At 34.9% G+C, this 14721-nt stretch overlaps 1 protein-coding gene across 3 annotated transcripts in view; it reads left to right on the top strand.

The window, feature by feature from the left end:
* The first annotated feature begins 6461 nt into the window (after nucleotides 1-6461).
* PFKP (phosphofructokinase, platelet) overlaps nucleotides 6462-14721 on the top strand; it is a 37920-nt gene continuing 29660 nt past the window's right edge. The window contains exons 1-2 of one of the 3 annotated variants that reach the window (XM_009868179.1): nucleotides 6462-6534; nucleotides 13340-13417. In XM_009868179.1, the coding sequence (XP_009866481.1) occupies nucleotides 6463-6534; nucleotides 13340-13417 (150 nt within the window). In that variant the 5' untranslated portion in view covers nucleotide 6462. Of the gene's footprint in view, nucleotides 6535-13339; nucleotides 13418-14721 lie in introns of those variants that run through there. The other 2 variants (XM_009868171.1, XM_009868187.1) reach the window with 2 other exon arrangements.

Genomic DNA, 14721 nt, shown 5'->3' with positions numbered 1-14721 from the left:
CCTTCCAAGTTGTTTTGTAGGCAGCATTGTCCTTACTTAGAAGAACATGGGGGAAAAAATTAGAGCTTCACAGCTTCTGCTGAATCCCACAGCACAGTTGGGGTTCATAGTCCTTACTGTGTTGGTAACGGTAAAGGTGTGTAAGATATGCAGCTCAAATCTGTTTCCATGTGAGATTACGAGTGAAACAAGGGGCAGAATGAGTCATGACCTGTCAAGGTCATTTGCCCTGTATAAGGCAAATAGCTGAGAGAAGTTGTCAAGTATAAGCAGAAGGAAATACACTGTTAGTACAGAGCTGTTTGAAAATCCATGTTCAAATAAACTAGACAAAGCAAAACTGCAAACTCCGAAGTAGGCAAGAAAGTAGCAATATAAAAAAAAGAGTTACAGTCTCCTGTTTTATTTAGGGTTTTAATGTATTAAACACTAGAAATCTTCAAAATAGCTGTAATGCAAACTAAACTCACAGGAAATTGAGTGGAAAGAATGTCCATTAATGTTGCAGTAAACACGTAATCTTTGTGTCAATAGATGCCTTGATTTAGATTGGTCTGTAAATTTTAGCCTAGAACAAAATATGCTTGAAATTATTTTAAAATAGAAGTTACTGCCTTTGATGTATTTGTTAATAATTTAGAAGTAGTGTTACGTAAATTACACAAGCCTTTGTATTGGTAGGACATGCTGAGGTTTAAATTACTTTCCCACATTGAACATATTTCCTTGCAAGTTTTTTTCTTGTTTTTGACCCTTTCACTACTTGTGGAATATTAAGGTCTGGAGAATGTGTATATATTGCACTGGAACTATTATGTTTTAGTCACCATATTTTAAACATAGGTGTATTGTTCAGTGGTCTTGAAGATTTGTCAATGATTTATTTCACCAAAAAAACCCCCAAACCACATTCATTTTGGACACTTAAAGTTTGTAAGGACTAAACATTGCAGTCCATTGCTTTAGCTAGCCAGCTCTTCAATTGTGAACTAAAAGAACTTCTTTCCACCATAAGCACAGGTACCTTGAGAGGCAAAAGAAGTTTTGAAGAGTGATTCTCAAAATTTAACTGTTGGTTCTATTTCTAGACTATTTCTAAAGTGTCCATCTTTATGGGACTCTCTGGCCATGGTCTACTTCAGGTCATGAAGTACACTGTGTTTTGTGAAGTGCACTGGTTGTATTTTGTGCTGGTTGCCTGTGGCTGCCACACATAATTCCAGCTGCCGTAGGTCATTTGTGTTTGTACAACCTCCAGTCAGATCGCTTATTCTAGGGCCATGATAGGTACGGCTCAGCAGCAGGAACAATGTCTTCTGAAAGCTTCTGACAGGAGGCGATTGTGTGCTTTTGGGGAATGATGTGTTTGTGGCTACTTTGGGCTGTTGCTCAATTTACTGGCTTGAGTTTATTGTCTTTGAATGTGACCGTGTTATTTTTGAGATAAACTCAAAGATTTAGTGTTGTGGAAGACCGTAAGTAGAGGGATTTATGAATTACACAGTAATGGTCTGGAATATCGTAGACCATGACTGCTGAAGTGAAGATCTTACGTATCTTCCCAGAATTTCAGGGCCTATTTAGTGTAGTAGTGTAGATATGCTGCTCTTGTCATGGTAACTTATGCTGGAAGGAGAAACGTTGCCACTGAATAAATAAAAAAATCCCTACTCCTTCAGCAAATGTTGAGCTTAGAAACAGCTGAAAAGAACCTTGTAGCCTCTTGGATTCTGGAGTTTTGAAATAGCGCAAACCCTGACTGTGGAAGCAAAGATCTATATATCTCTCTACTCTTGAAGCGTTACAGGTTTCCAAGGAACATCGCAAGACATGTTTAATATGGTAGGATGGATATACTGATCCTGTCCTAGTAGCATATGATGGAAAAAGAAAACTTGCCACTGAACAAATATGAATAATGATAAGTATAATAACTAAAAAACCAACCAAACAAAAAATAACCCGGAGCGGGAGGGGGGAACACAACCAAAAAACTGACTGACCCAAAAAACAGCCCATGCTCGTTTTATGCCATCCAAATTACAGAGTTTGTTATCACAAGTAATTTGGATATAGTCACAAGGAACATTTGAATTCTAGCCTCCTAAAAAGGCACTTTTTCTAGCAAATAATGTGTGATAGACATGTATATAAAATGTGTCCGTGTATAATATAAATGTAATTTGTATGTAAAATTAAGGAGTGTAGTTATTAATGGATGAGTGTAAACAATTTCAATGCATTTAATATTTTGGAGGAACTGTTTCCGTAATTAGTGGATTCTATGATTGAAGCTAATCTCAAAAATGTTTGTTTGTGTTTTTTTTTAATTTTGAAGGAGATATGTACATAGTCTATATGTTATGTTATTGTATATAATCATGCAGTAGAATGTTCTAATAGAGTTACTGTTTAGAAAAACTGTATTTTCTGCAGGTATCTGTAAAAATTATTGTGATTATATGCAATAAAATCAGTTCTGTCATTTAGAAGTAAATGGAACAAACACAAATTGTTTTCTAAATGATTTGTTTAGTTCATGTGTTTGCTGCTTCTCATCTTTCCTTTTAATGATTATAGGTACTTCCATTACTGACATACCCATTTACATACTTGAATAAAGTCTTTCTGTTTGGTAACATTTAGACATTTTCCTTAATTTCTATGTTTTGCTGTGTACTCTTTTAAGTGTGGATCTTTATGCAGTGTAGCACTCAAACATATGTGCTAAGTCTGTAAGCACGCATTAGAGCCAGTGTTTTTCTTTAAAACTGGTGGTATTTAAGTATTCCTGATGCTTGTCCAAGATGTTCTGATTTTTTTTTTTCTATGGTTAGTATTACAGTTATTTATTTAAAGGCCTGTCTAGCTGACTAAAGTAAGGAGAACTTGGTTTGAACACAAAGTAGTGTTTTGATTTTACTCAAACTCCTCTGTTGAATGGTGCATATGTTTGTATGTATAGGAGAGGAATACTCTTTAGGGGAAAGGAAGTGCTTCTGAAATAAAGCTTTCTGCAGTGCTGGTTCGTAACCCTGCTATGAGAATTGCTGCTTTCAAAGACAATTGGACAAGCAATACCAAGGACAGTAAATTATCAGCTCTGCATAATGTTTGAAATTAATTTAAAACCCACATAAATAATTGCAGATTACTTAATTTTTGCTCATTCCAAGACAGCAAAAAAGAAAATCGTTTCCACTGTCAAAGACTAATGCAAAAGTAAGTAATTCACAAAGATTTTAAATAATTCTTACATTATAAAAAATACTGATTTTACTCATGGCTTTCTTTTGAAGCTACTATTCTAATCCTATATGTTTATCAGGCTGTATTTATTATTCAGGACTAAATCCATATTTAACCTGGTAAATCTCTCAGTGAAAAGCATTTAATTACATTTCATAGTTATTATGGTAATTCACAAATACTATTGTAAGACTCCACAAATAATCAAATGCAACAACATTTTGTTAGACAAGTTCTACGGAGGCTCCAATGAAATTCTCTGTATTTACATACTTGAGTCACTGAGACATGTATTCAGATGTAAAAGTCTAAAGTTTCGATGTTTCTGCTGTTCTTTGTAGACATGAAATGATAACATTCTTCAGTCCTCAGCCCTTCTGCAATGTAAGCCACTTATTTAGGAGCTTGCAAATAAACACCCAAGTCCCTTTTCTGTGTAAAGAGATAAAGTGTACATTGTCAGATAATAATCCAGTTGATGTCACATAATCTTAAGGAGTGGTGATACTGAGAAAAGATGCTTTCTGTCTGTAGTTTGCTGCTACTTTTTTTTTTTCTCCTGGAGTTTTGCCCTTTCTTACAGCAGATAAGTTTTACATGAAAAATTGGTAAAATTCATGACACATGCCAACTGGAAACTATTCACTAAGGAAGTATGTGGCTGTATTATGAATGTAGTCACATGGAAAAAACTACTTGATTTGTCATTTTTAGAAATAATTACTTATATTTTGCTGTGGTTTAGAAACAGCTTGAACAGTAAGCCAAGTCAACATTTGTAGGCTAATTTATACATGACAAAGGTGTAGCATGTCTGGAGAATTTGCAACGGCAACAGAGTTACTACTCTTTAAAATACACTGATTGAGAGGTGCGTGCTAAAGATAAAAAGCTGGGATACGTGACCAATGAAGCACAAATGTGAGCAAGAAACAGATCAAAGACAACTATGTATCCTTGGTAGATGTGAATGTTTACATTTAATGTCTTCCGATTTTCTAAAATATTTATTTTTGCTGACAAAGCTGTTCTGCTTTAGCCTGTTTGGATCACAGATTCTTTTTCTTTATTCTAATTAGGTACTTGGAATAGAGACTGCTGCTGAATGAGACATTATTGTCTTTATGACTGAACATATATTAGATACCTGAACCAGTCTTAGTGTTTCTTCTCAGGTGTCAAATGGGAGATGTGACAAAGTTTGAACCTCGAAGACGGAAGTTTCTTAAACCAGAGAGTTCTGAGTAGCCTTCATCTAGTGAGGATGAACTTTTCCCTTCAGAAAATGAACCTCTCGGCTGCTCTTCTAGAATTCTGCAGGCAAATGGATAATATAAAAAGTTATTACCTCTAAAAACTCCTCCGCAAACAAGCCCAAACAAACAAGTGCAACACCCTTCCCCATCCTCTCCCCCAAATAAAAATAAACCCCCAGCTACCAACAAACTTCCATACCGACCAATAATTAAAAAAATAAAAAATTCCCGAACAACATGTTGTGCATTATTAGAAGAAAGCTATGCACTTTGAAAGCATTATCTTATGCTTATGTCTTCCTTGTTTGAGGAAAGTGGCAGTGCTGTGAAGAACCATGAGTTTTATAAAGTTTAAAGTCTTTGTCTCCACTTTCTAGGGGACATGGGATGTGAGAGGATGGGGTGAGGGGGTTGTCCTTTTTGTTAGGAAAACTCTTTCACTGAGGAGGTGACTTTGCTCTGTGTAGTAGGTCTGTTTTGACCTGAGACTTGGCTTGCGTTCTTTTCAGTGCAGCCTGTCAGATGAGATTCTCTGCTTTTCTTTGGCATCATCCAGTTTATCCTCCAAAACTGTGCTTTTAGCTGTCTTGGCATCTGAGAACTTTTTCCAGCTCTGCCACAAGGCTGCTGCTGCCTGAAACAATTTTTGCTGTTATTTCCTAATACAGAATTGTGAAAACACTCTGTTACTTGTGATTTTAGTCTTAAGGCTAAATGACATTTGTATGAATGACAAAGCAAGGTTTTGACAAACATAATTTTTTGTTTCACGTCGGGCAAATTCAGGGACTTTCTGGTATGTTCCCAAGTAAAAAATCATTGCCAAAACCTCAGTCTTATTCTTTATTCAGACAAGCAAGCTTTTATAAAATAGTGGATATTGTGGGAATAGATCTTTAGGACTACTGTGTTGTGGGTTGTTCTAGTTACCAACTTTTTACATTTCTAGACAGATGAACATTTAAACACCTATGTTGAACATCAGAGCTGACCCACTACTTTTCTATTTTGATATTAAGTACCAGCAGTATTTTGGATTGTCATGTTTCTGGCATCGCTTTACAACTGATGTGAGACTCTTTCTTTCAGTGTAGCCTAACTATTGTGTCCTTGTGTTTTGCATAATCTCTTGTGTCTAAGTGGTATGAAAGCAATTAGTTTATGACTTTTGGGAATTTCCTGAATAATAGTTGAGGTAACACAATATATGAAGGGATGGATTATGAAGAAAATTCATTTGACCCGTGTGGGAGGACCTGTGGAACTTTCACTGTTGCTCTGGAAGTTAATTGTTGGGCCACTAGATTTAAACAGAAGGTTTTACATTAGTATAACTTGTATGAGAGCAGAGAATTCTAATGTGAGCCTGCAGTTCTGGGAAGAAAAGTGACATTTAGGCACTTCTCTGTCAAATGAGTCCATGCAGCATCACTTATGTAAATTTACTACTACTTGAATCTTTTTATGGGGACACCTGTCCATGTCGGGAGCTTTGGCTATGCTGCCCACAAAACACTGTATACATCTGTGTTACTTGGGAAAACTCAGAAAAAGAACTATTACACTAGAATTTCTCCTTCGAAGAAGCTGGATTTCAACTGAGTGTTTCACATTCCAGATAGAAAACTAATCATTATTGTGAAATGAATTTACTTTCTAGTTTAATAACTGTGACTATTACAATACTGTTTTACAATCAGCAGCAATTTAATCTTTGATTAACAAACATACTGGCATCCACATAATTGTTGTAACAAAGTAAATAGTTCTGCGCCTTTCGTATTTGTGGGCTGATTGCACTGTCATTAAGTAAATTGCTGTTTTAATAGATGCTGATGACTTTCTTTCTTTAGGAATGAATTAATGTTTCCATTTTTAAAGACACTGAAAATTTTATAGTATGCAGAAAATACTGGATAACCTATAACAATGTGATTTTGCTTTTTTCTTCCCAGGTATGAATGCTGCTGTGCGCGCAGTAGTACGCATGGGAATCTATGTAAAAGCCAAAGTGTATTTTGTTTATGAGGTTAGTTTTTGTTTTATTCATTCTGTATCTGTTTTCTGACTATAACTGAGTTTTTGTGGAAACTTCATGGAGAGTGAATAGTAGAAATGAAAAAAATGCTGTAGATGTCTCATTTCCTTCCATCATATCAAGATTCTATTTCATAGCGGAAAGTACTTTTTGCAAGGTATATACTAAAGCTATTTAATTTTAAAGTAATTTTTAAATATATGTAATGCTTCACATGACACCAGAAGCATGAAAATACTGAGAAAACCGAAAATGGATGTCACCCAGTAGTGAGCTGTGTAGCTATGTACTTGTTAGACGTCTGGCCCCAAATATTGTACTTCATAAATATCTTCCTAAACCTAGTTAAACTGGTAGTTCTGAACCCTTTGACTTTCTCCCACTGCATTTTCCTAGGGTATGATAAGGATGTGCCATTGCACAGATTACACAACTCGTTTTTTGAGCTGGAGTACTGTCAGGCTGGTTCCGTCTTTCCTGGCTTATAGGTAGAAAGTTATACTGAAAAAACTCCAACCAACAAACAAAAAACCCTGCTGCAAAACAGCTGCACCCCTAGCAGTGTGTCTGGACATCAGAATCTTGTGATTGAAGCTTATGACTGCATGTGCGTGAAGATTGTTAACTTCTGTACTTATTTAATATGAAAAAACAATGAAAACAATTTACTGTAAATGCCAAAATAATACTATATGTCTGTGCCTTACTGGAAGACTTATAGGTACACTTCTGCCTGAGGGACACTTTTGTTTTTTGTAAATTTGTGGATTAAACAATACAGTAAATATCTTTTAGCAAGAAGTCGTTCTGTTCACAGTGGAATTCCTGTGCAACTCCTTAGAAGTCTGAGGTGATTACAAGTTGTAATAAACGTTTGCTACGGGGCAAAATCTGGTAGGCAATATTCATAGCAAAATGTAATTTTAATGTTTAATATAAAAATACCGAGCACTAGAATTCATAGAATTGCTATGAAAGTACTTTGGTTTTAATTTTATGCATGCAAAATATACAATTTAGCTTTAAAGGTAGCTATTTATCCATTTTCTTTCTGTGTCTGCTCATTCCTATAGTTCATTTACTAAAGAGATGCGAAGTATATTGAAATGCAAATAAGCAGAGCCCTGTGCTCCAAAATTCTTTTGTGCTACAGTGCTACAGCAAGTAGCTCTGAATACTTAGTGTGTGCTAATTACATGGCCCATCTCTAGAATTCCTCCAGTGTTCAGCAGTTTTGCAGGCTTACTGAAATGGGTCAGATACTTCTGTGGCACTAAGGAGGGGGTTTTTTGTCTGTCTTTAAAGACCAGAACTTGGGGTTTATTTTATTTTTTTTATTTGTGTTTAAGAATTACTATCTTTGTAGTTCATCTTGCAGTACTTTTACTTTTGTCACCTTTAAAAACTGTTTTGTGTTTTTTAATTATATATTTTGGATATTTCTGTTTTCCTAAACTTAGCAAAATTGCACTATTCAAGTTCTGCTCCTCTCTTAACTGCTAGAGTTTGCCAGTGTGAAGTTACAGATATTTCTGAATGAAAATCAATTGAAAAATCAAGTCGATGTTGGAGCTTTTTTCCCCTCCATTATTTATTATCATTCTATTTTCATTGAAACAGTGTAGGCTGAGAGAAAATGCACTTTTTACTGTAAGTATGGGTAATAGCTCCAAAAGAAATTTTTTTACTTCTAGACGAGTCCGTTGAGTTCTGTGTTTCAGGAAGTACTGAATGCTGAGCTTTTTTTCCTCTCTGACTCTGTGTTTATTAAAACACAGAAGTCAGTTTTCTTTCACAATGCATATAAGTATTTCAGAGAAATGCTTTCACAAGGTTTGAAACAAAACAACTATTTAACGTCAGCACTTTGTAATAGGAAAGAAATGCAGGTGACAAAGGTGGTGGAAAGTAAAATTCCTAGGGTAAGACTTGTCACTAATGATCCCTATTTCAAGCCTTTGCGTGATTTGTACTGAGAAGTATTTTTTATTTACTTGAAAAATATTTAATGCTTTATTTAATACTTTTAATAAAGTCCTTTTTAATTACACTATCAAATGCAGACTTCAGTGTGTTAAGAAATGAGAGTAGTATATTTTTAGCCTATATTTTGAGTCAGCACTTTACCTAGACATGCATATATCAAGGTAGAGCCATACTTAAATTGAAGCTGCTCTGAAAAAGTGAAGAAAAAACATGAAGTAGCAAGATATGATAGGTGAAAATGTTTTCTTATTTGGAGCCAAAATGGAGTTAAAGATCTTAGCGTTTTCAAGCCTGGTTTGCTCTAGTTGTCGTATGCTCTTTTGGTGCTGTAACTTTCTCTGTCATAAGAATTTACTTAGCACTGCAAAACTCTCTGTCTTCTACAGTTGTGGCCAAAACTGGCCACTTATTCTAAGTAAAAAAACCCCTTATTTTTCTTTCATATCCTAACTCCATTTTGCTTCGTTTTGTGATAAGAAGGAGATTACCAAGATAAATAAAAATTGGAAACAATAAATTTTCTAGCCTTTTTTAAGTTGGATTTGCCAAAGCTCAGTGAAAGAAAGAGTTAGATATTGGAATTCATGGGTTATATTGCCATACTTATAAAAAGGAAAAAAACCTATTTAATGTGAAAATTAAAACTGTAAAATAATTGACATAAAAATATATATAATCTTTATAGGTAGTTTGCATAGTTTATAAAAAAATGCTATAGCTGTACAGTTAAAAAACTGTTATATCTTAGTTCATTGGAACTGACACATTTGAAAATTTTTCTATGAACTCATGGAAACAGTGCTTACTGTATACAATTGCCATAGTTTCATATTTCATTTGTGTTAGTAATTTCTGGTATTTAATTGTAGTATATAAATCTGTAGTCACTCTCACTGACTAGCATCACATTATTCCTTGAATCTACCTCAATGTGACTTAAAATTTGAATACCCATGGACTTAGATCGCTCATGCTCTGAAAATCTGGGAGATGGAGGTACATGGAAAAGTATCAGGTTGCTCTAGGAGCCTAGTTAAAATTTTTTTATTATACAGAAGCGATTTAAGTTGATTTTGGTGTGTTGTTGTTTTTGTTTTTCTTTTAAATTGAGAATGAGAAGAAAAAGCGATGCCTCTTATTTTTGGCAAATCATTTGAGAAACTGAGGTCTTAATATTTATACAAATAACCTACCCTTTTTCCAGGGTTGAAGCACATAGTTCCCAGTGGATGCGTGCTCTTACTACTAAGCTATGGAAGTTTTAGATTCTACATCTTGGTTAAGAGTCTTTTTCTCAAGAGGCCAGCATTGGAAATGCAATGGTACGGCAGTCACGGATTTCTGTGAGGAAAACTTCATGTCTTTTATGTGGTGGTTTGTGCACTCAGTGATGCAAGTATTTTACGTTGTTGAGCAATAGCTAAAAAAGCTCACTAAGTAAACTTAAATACCTGTTAAAGCCCCAAATGTCTCATGTGTAACATATCGTCAGATGACTTGTTCTTTTTCAAAAGCTCTTGTTTTTAGAGTTAAGACTTGGAAGCAAGTTTTGCTCTCTCTGCCACTCTCTCCAGCAGTTAGAGTGTATAAGTGAATTAACAGAGGGCCCACAAAGATTTCCTCTTGTTCATCTTCGAATGTTCAAATTTTGGGTGGTGGAAGGAATAAGAATAAAATAGGGTTGATCTCCAAGTATAGTGCTTACTGTATATTTGTCAGTTTTTTCCATTCTTGCCTCGTCGTTTTAGTATTTCAGTACCCAAACTGCTATTTTTAGAATCTAAGTAAGATTTTAAAAAAATAAATAAGTGTAAATTCACAGATAGTAGAATCATAGAATGGCCTAGGCTGGAAGGGACCTTAGAGATCATCTAGTCCAACCTCCCTGTCATGGGCAGGGACTCCACCTCGCGACTAGACCAGGCAACACATGGGGACCGAGCGGGAATTGAACCCGCGATCTCAGTGTTGTCATTGTTGTCAGCACCGCGCTCAAACCACTGAGCTAACCGATCTCCCCCTTCTTTTTATTAAGGTCTGTATTCACAACTGCCAGTAACTTGCAGTAGCCAGACAGTTTTAACAGTGCTGAACTATTTGATAAAATATTTCAAGTACAATTCCATCTTAAAAATGGGTTTTCCAGTTCCCAAGTTAGCATCAGCATTTAAATAGCTAAAATAATAAATGGAAATCATGGTCATTATTAATACTTCAATTATTAGTCATCTTTTTTCCCCTGTAGCTTTTCCAGAAAGCAATTTTAATTCTTTTTTTTTTTGTATCTCTTAATGGTATGAAAGAACAATGTGGAAATTCCAGGTACATTGTTTAGAGCTAGCTTACATATACTGCTTGGCAAGCAGAACTGAGTTAAAAGAAGCTAATGTAACAGTTAAAATGCATCGGATCTGTTCCAAAAGCTCCTTGTCCTTTCCTTGTAGTGGGAGGAGTTAATACAGGCCCTGTTCTCTCTTGTTTACAAAGAGAAAGTAGAACCAATGTGGACTCCTGACCAGAACATATGTTCTTTCTACTTCAAAGATGCCCAGTAAAAGTGTCAGGAATAGCTCTTCCTTAGCCTAGCTATAGGGGCTTTCAAATCTTATGGACAATTTCAAGTAGTGGTTTATCCATTTGCTTTCCCCTGTGTTTTAGGCCTGTTAATAAAATAAAAATTGGTGATTTTCATCCATGAGTGTCATGATATTCTGTAATTATGTATATTTTTAGTTTATATAATACTTTCTTGGGTACGCTTTATTTTTACTCTCAAGTGGAAATGGAAGGTGAATGATGGAAGCAAATATATAAATTGCATACATTTTTGTCAGCTTCTAGTCAGTTTTGCAAACTTGACTTAAGATGTGACAGCACGCTGTTCTTTCAGGATTTGTTGCTTATAGAATCTTTGTGTTATTGTAGTTGCCAATAGGAACACCAATAGGAAAAGCTTTCAGTCCATTACTGAGTGGCAAGAAACAGCAGATTCTTCACTTAAAAAACCAAACCCCAAAAAACCAAAACACCCAGCAAACTTGTGATAAGTGAACTTAATAATTAGCCTTCCTCAAGCTCAGTTGGACCCACTGAAATGTTCTTTATCTGAGAAAGAATTTTTTGCAGATATTTTCTTCAAAGGTAATATGTAGATCAAACATTATTTCTTTTCTAACTTGCTCAAATTTTGAAGGAGTTGTGCAAATAATGTTTTAGTTTAGAGTCATCATGACTATGCATTTGTATACAAGAGGGTATGTGTATACATTAGTTACGTATCAAAATTGTCTGGAGGGTGTATAACATATTACAAAGGTGTGTTGAATGACAGGAATTAGAGCCATGAGCAGTTTTCCACCTAGCTGTTGCTTTACTATTACTTGATAATCTTATGTAAATTCGTTAGTCAGATCTCACCGAGCAGAATCTTTTATACTTTCCCCTTGGAATCTGTACTAGAATTCGAGAAAGCTTAATTTGAGTAACACTTTGCTGAGTCCAGGTTATCTTTATGAACTTGTTTTATTTGGCTACTCGGCGACTCCAAATATGGTATGTTATTCATACAATATTTATGGCTTTTTAAGCCAATGGAGACAGTACATTTTCAAGTTACTGCTTACTGAGTAGAACCTACGTATACTCTGGGTTTTGGCAAAGTAAGTATCTCCATTTTATAATGTCAGTTCTTCTGTCTTCTAAATTCTCTCCCGTTTCTAGTTCCACTTGCTTCATTACTGAGAACCCTAAAACTACCTACAGTTGTGCAAGAACTGCATGCAGAGGGGCCAGCTAATTGTTCCTCAGCATGATTATCCATATGTATACAAAAATTTAGAAATAGAGACATAAATGTAGTGATGTTTATTTTTGCTTAGTGTTTTTTGTTTATTTTCTTTAACCTAGTATGTCTTTTTCCATTTGGTTTTACATAAATGTCAAAAAGTTGAATGGTAACTTTGCTTTTGTTCTGGTGTCTCTGTCAGGTTATTTCAGGTTAGAACTTTGCTGTATGTTTTTTGGGTTTTTTTGAATCAATGTTGACAATATCACTTATGTAGAAAAGAATCTGCGATTGTCACTGTCTTTCTACTAGTATTTATGCAGACAGTTAATAAAGCCAGGCATAATAAAACCCTTCGCCTGCTCACTGAGTAATTTTCCTTCTTTCAGCTAATTGTAGTTCTTTCCATATTACAGCATGTATTGGTTTCTGAAGATCATTTGAGTTAAGGTTTTAAGGGTTTCTTAAATCACTAAAATTTGTATTTTTCTACTCAACCTCTTTCATCTATTTATTGTGTAACTACCTGCAAAAAGAATGAAGATTATTTGACCTGATTTCTTCTTTGTTTATGAAGTTTTTTTTCATCGTTACTCTGTTTTGTTTATACATAGCTTGGGGTAAAAGTGTACAAAGGTAGATTTTTTTCCTAAGATCGTGACCTCAGGATGGGATTATGTTTTGAGGAAGCACATTTTCTAATGCTCTCCAGAACTGAATATTTATTCCTAAGAAAGGAGAAATATATGGCCATTCTAGTTTATAAGCTGTGTAATCTGTGTAAAGTATTACTTTATACTGAGGTTGTCTTTGGAACTAATTTTTAGAAAGAGGGTTTGTTTGGCTTTTTCCCCCCCTTAGTGTGATACCTGTTTGAATGTTGTTTCATTTAAATTGAATATTTTTTTATTCAGTGCTTTTAATTACTTAAAATTGCATTAAAATACACAAGGTAAGTATTACTGCTGTGGAAATGAAACACAATTTTTAATACCAAATTTCTTGAATTTTTTTTTTCTCTTCCAGGGTTACCAGGGAATGGTTGATGGAGGCGATAACATTGTAGAAGTTTCATGGGAAAGTGTTTCAAGTATCCTGCAAGTGGTAAGTTTTAGGGGGCGGGACTGAATTCCAGTTTCTTTAAATGGGGAACTTATATTCCAGATCCAGGCAACGACTGTAATTATGGATTTGAATTCTGTGATAACTGAGTGACAAGCACATACCTCTGATTTCTGTAGTATAGATGTTTGATACTTTCTAAGATCTTTGTGTGGTTTTGCATTTGGTGCACAGAAATAATCTTCAAAACCTTTGTCCTAGATTTTCAACATTACATGTCATTAGCCTTCTAAAGCCATACTGACAATCTATATTTAATAAAAAAGGCATAGAACCAAAATATGAAACAACTGTGTTTTGTAAGGCAAGTGTTTTTCTTATGAAACCCTGTTGGCTTTGTAAGTGGATTTAGAATTATCGTAATGGGTGTAATTACAGTACAGTTCCTCAGAGCTCAGATAATACCAGTGACTTTGTACATTTATATTATAAAATTCTGCAAGGTGGCTATTTGGATCTCCTTACGCTTTTCCTCAGCATGGTAATGTTGTTACCTCTTCCAGAGCAGATGCTATGTTTGGCGAAGAGGCCTTACTGCTTGCCAAGCTCTCTGAAAACTACCTCCAGGTGAAGCGTGGGTTTCTTTGGAGCTTTCTGTAAAGCTGATATTATAAACACAAAGCAGTTAGCAGAGAGAAAAATAGATTAATTCAAAATAAAAACAAAAACAAAACAAAAACCACAAATAGATACCATGAAATACTGTGAAATATTTTGTCCACATGTTTGATTTTTGGTTGTGGTGTTTTGGTTGTTTACTTAATTTATTTTTAATTTCCTATCTATTTTGTGGAATCTGTAATTATAGAATATCTCAAACTGGAAGGGACCTATAAGGACCATCGTGTCCAACTCCCTGCTCCTTGCAGGGTTGCCTAAAGCTAACCCATATGACTAAGAGCACCATCCAGATACATTTTAGGATTAAGAGAAAATTGAGATGCCATGGCCAAGCCACACAAGAGCACAGGCAGAAGCAGAGTGTAGACATCCTATACATGGGTATAGCATCCATACTATATGAAAATACTTTTCTGAGCTCGATTGCTAGGAATTCAGCAGACCATGATGAAATTGAGGATGTATTTAGTTGTTTTGATAAGAGGTTTTTCAGCCCAATGTATACTTCTTTTGAATCAAAACAAGTTGTAGTACATTGTTTCAAATACATAGTTTCTTTTCCATTTAAGACATGTTAAGTATGAATGTATCTAGTTTAGATATGTTTTTTGGTCCTGGGTGTTTGGTAGGGTTTTTTTTTTTAGAAAATTTCCATATGTACACTT

Source organism: Apaloderma vittatum, unplaced genomic scaffold (genome assembly GCF_000703405.1).
Source record: "Apaloderma vittatum isolate BGI_N311 unplaced genomic scaffold, ASM70340v1 scaffold35960, whole genome shotgun sequence".
Classification (NCBI taxonomy): domain Eukaryota; kingdom Metazoa; phylum Chordata; class Aves; order Trogoniformes; family Trogonidae; genus Apaloderma; species Apaloderma vittatum.
Note: the sequence above shows the minus strand (reverse complement) of the source record. Positions and strands in the feature narration are given on the sequence as shown.